The sequence below is a fragment of the Aplysia californica genome, unplaced genomic scaffold (assembly GCF_000002075.1).
Source record: "Aplysia californica isolate F4 #8 unplaced genomic scaffold, AplCal3.0 scaffold00113, whole genome shotgun sequence".
Taxonomy (NCBI): domain Eukaryota; kingdom Metazoa; phylum Mollusca; class Gastropoda; order Aplysiida; family Aplysiidae; genus Aplysia; species Aplysia californica.
Window position 1 is genome coordinate 746,227 of NW_004797383.1, and position 1,564 is coordinate 747,790.

The window sequence follows — 1,564 nt, forward strand, 5'->3', positions numbered from 1 at the left end:
TGTGTGTGTGTGTGTTATTTTTACTCTTTTATGTCACCTTTCTTTCTCTTTAACTATCGTTCAGTCTTTCGCTCTCCCTATCTATCTATCTATCTATCTATCTATCTATCTATCTATCTATCTATAGATCTATCTATCTATCTATCTATCTATCTATCTATCTATCTATCTATCTATAGATCTATCTATCTATCTATCTATCTATCTATCTATCTATCTATCTATCTACCTTCGTCTCTCTCTGAATTATGCAAGTAAGCGCACACGTGTGAATACCTCTACTCTTCAGCACGTATAATTATAACCAGGCTCGAACCTCAGCTCGGTTCCACGTTGTGTCGTTGAGAAAGGCACTTTACACGAATTTCCCACTTGGCTCGGTCCTTTCGGAGACGGACGTTAAACTAGGAGGTCCCGCCTCTTAATAAATAACTCAACAGTGTTGATAGGGACGTTAAATCCATACCTCGGTCCTATCGGAGACGGATGTTAAACTAGGAGGTCCCTCCCCTTAAATAACCTAATAGTGTTAATAGGGGCGATAAACCCATACCATTTCACCATTACATTTCAAACCCATACCATTTCACCATTTCCAACCCATACCATTTCACCATTTCATTTAATTATAATCTAATTGTGTTATAAGACAGTGAAAGATCTTGTCAGTTTGTTAGTGTTTGAGCGCTTAATCGGCTGCTCGCACTGTATGCTTCCCGGGAAGGTGAGAATGTTTCGGAGTGTTCTATGGTCTGCTGGGGTAATAATATAGTGTAAAGCGCATAGAGCCTGCTGCTGAGCGGGGATATGCGCTGTACAAATGCTATCTATTCTTCTTATTATTATTATTAAGTGCCGTAAAAACAAAACTTCTTAAAACTTGAAGACTAAACTGTCGTCCGCTGTGCAGCTGTACGAGAAGATCCGACGGTCGGAGCAGAAGTACAAGGTGGCGTTGGACGTCCTCTCCTACCACAGCCAGGCCACGCCCGACGAAGTGGACAACCTCAGGAGGAAATCTATACCCAAAACTATACCCAAGATCACACGGTGAGCATTACCACGATCGTCTGCACCGCCTGCTAAATGGTCGCTTTTAAGGGCAAGTGGGCTGACCCAGGTTTCGGGGGTTTCCAGAAATGTTGACCGACATCAGAAGTGGGCATTGTCCTACCTATAGGAGAAGTTTGGTTTCATTGGTGTGTATATTTGTTTGGTTATTGAGAAAACTCTCCTTGTCTTTTAAAGAAACTGAACAAGGGACAAAAACTTTACCTTCGTTTTTCTCGAAAAAGCATTTTTGGGGGTAGCCCCCTTGTGCTTAAAAGCTACCAAATGATCTAAATTACGTAGATGAGGGCGTAAAAAACACCTATATTTTAAAAAAATAATTTTTTAATGATACGACCGTCTATCATCACCGAGTACGGACAGATATATAGAATATAATATAGCGTGTTTATTTTGGGTGGTTTTTTTTTTGTTTCTTTGTTGTTGTTGGTGTTGTTGTTTTTGTTGTATGTGTGTATGTGTGTGTGTTTGTTCTTCTTCTTCTTCTTCTTCT

The 1,564-nt window shown here is 40.2% G+C and overlaps 1 protein-coding gene across 1 annotated transcript in view; it reads left to right on the plus strand.

Annotated features, from left to right (window-relative positions):
- LOC106011431 (probable 3',5'-cyclic phosphodiesterase pde-5) overlaps nucleotides 1-1,564 on the plus strand; it is a 25,629-nt gene that overhangs the window by 6,875 nt on the left and 17,190 nt on the right. Inside the window, exons 3-4 of the mRNA XM_035969083.1 lie at nucleotides 290-350; nucleotides 911-1,050. Of these exons, the coding sequence (XP_035824976.1) occupies nucleotides 290-350; nucleotides 911-1,050 (201 nt within the window). The remainder of the gene's footprint in view (nucleotides 1-289; nucleotides 351-910; nucleotides 1,051-1,564) is intronic.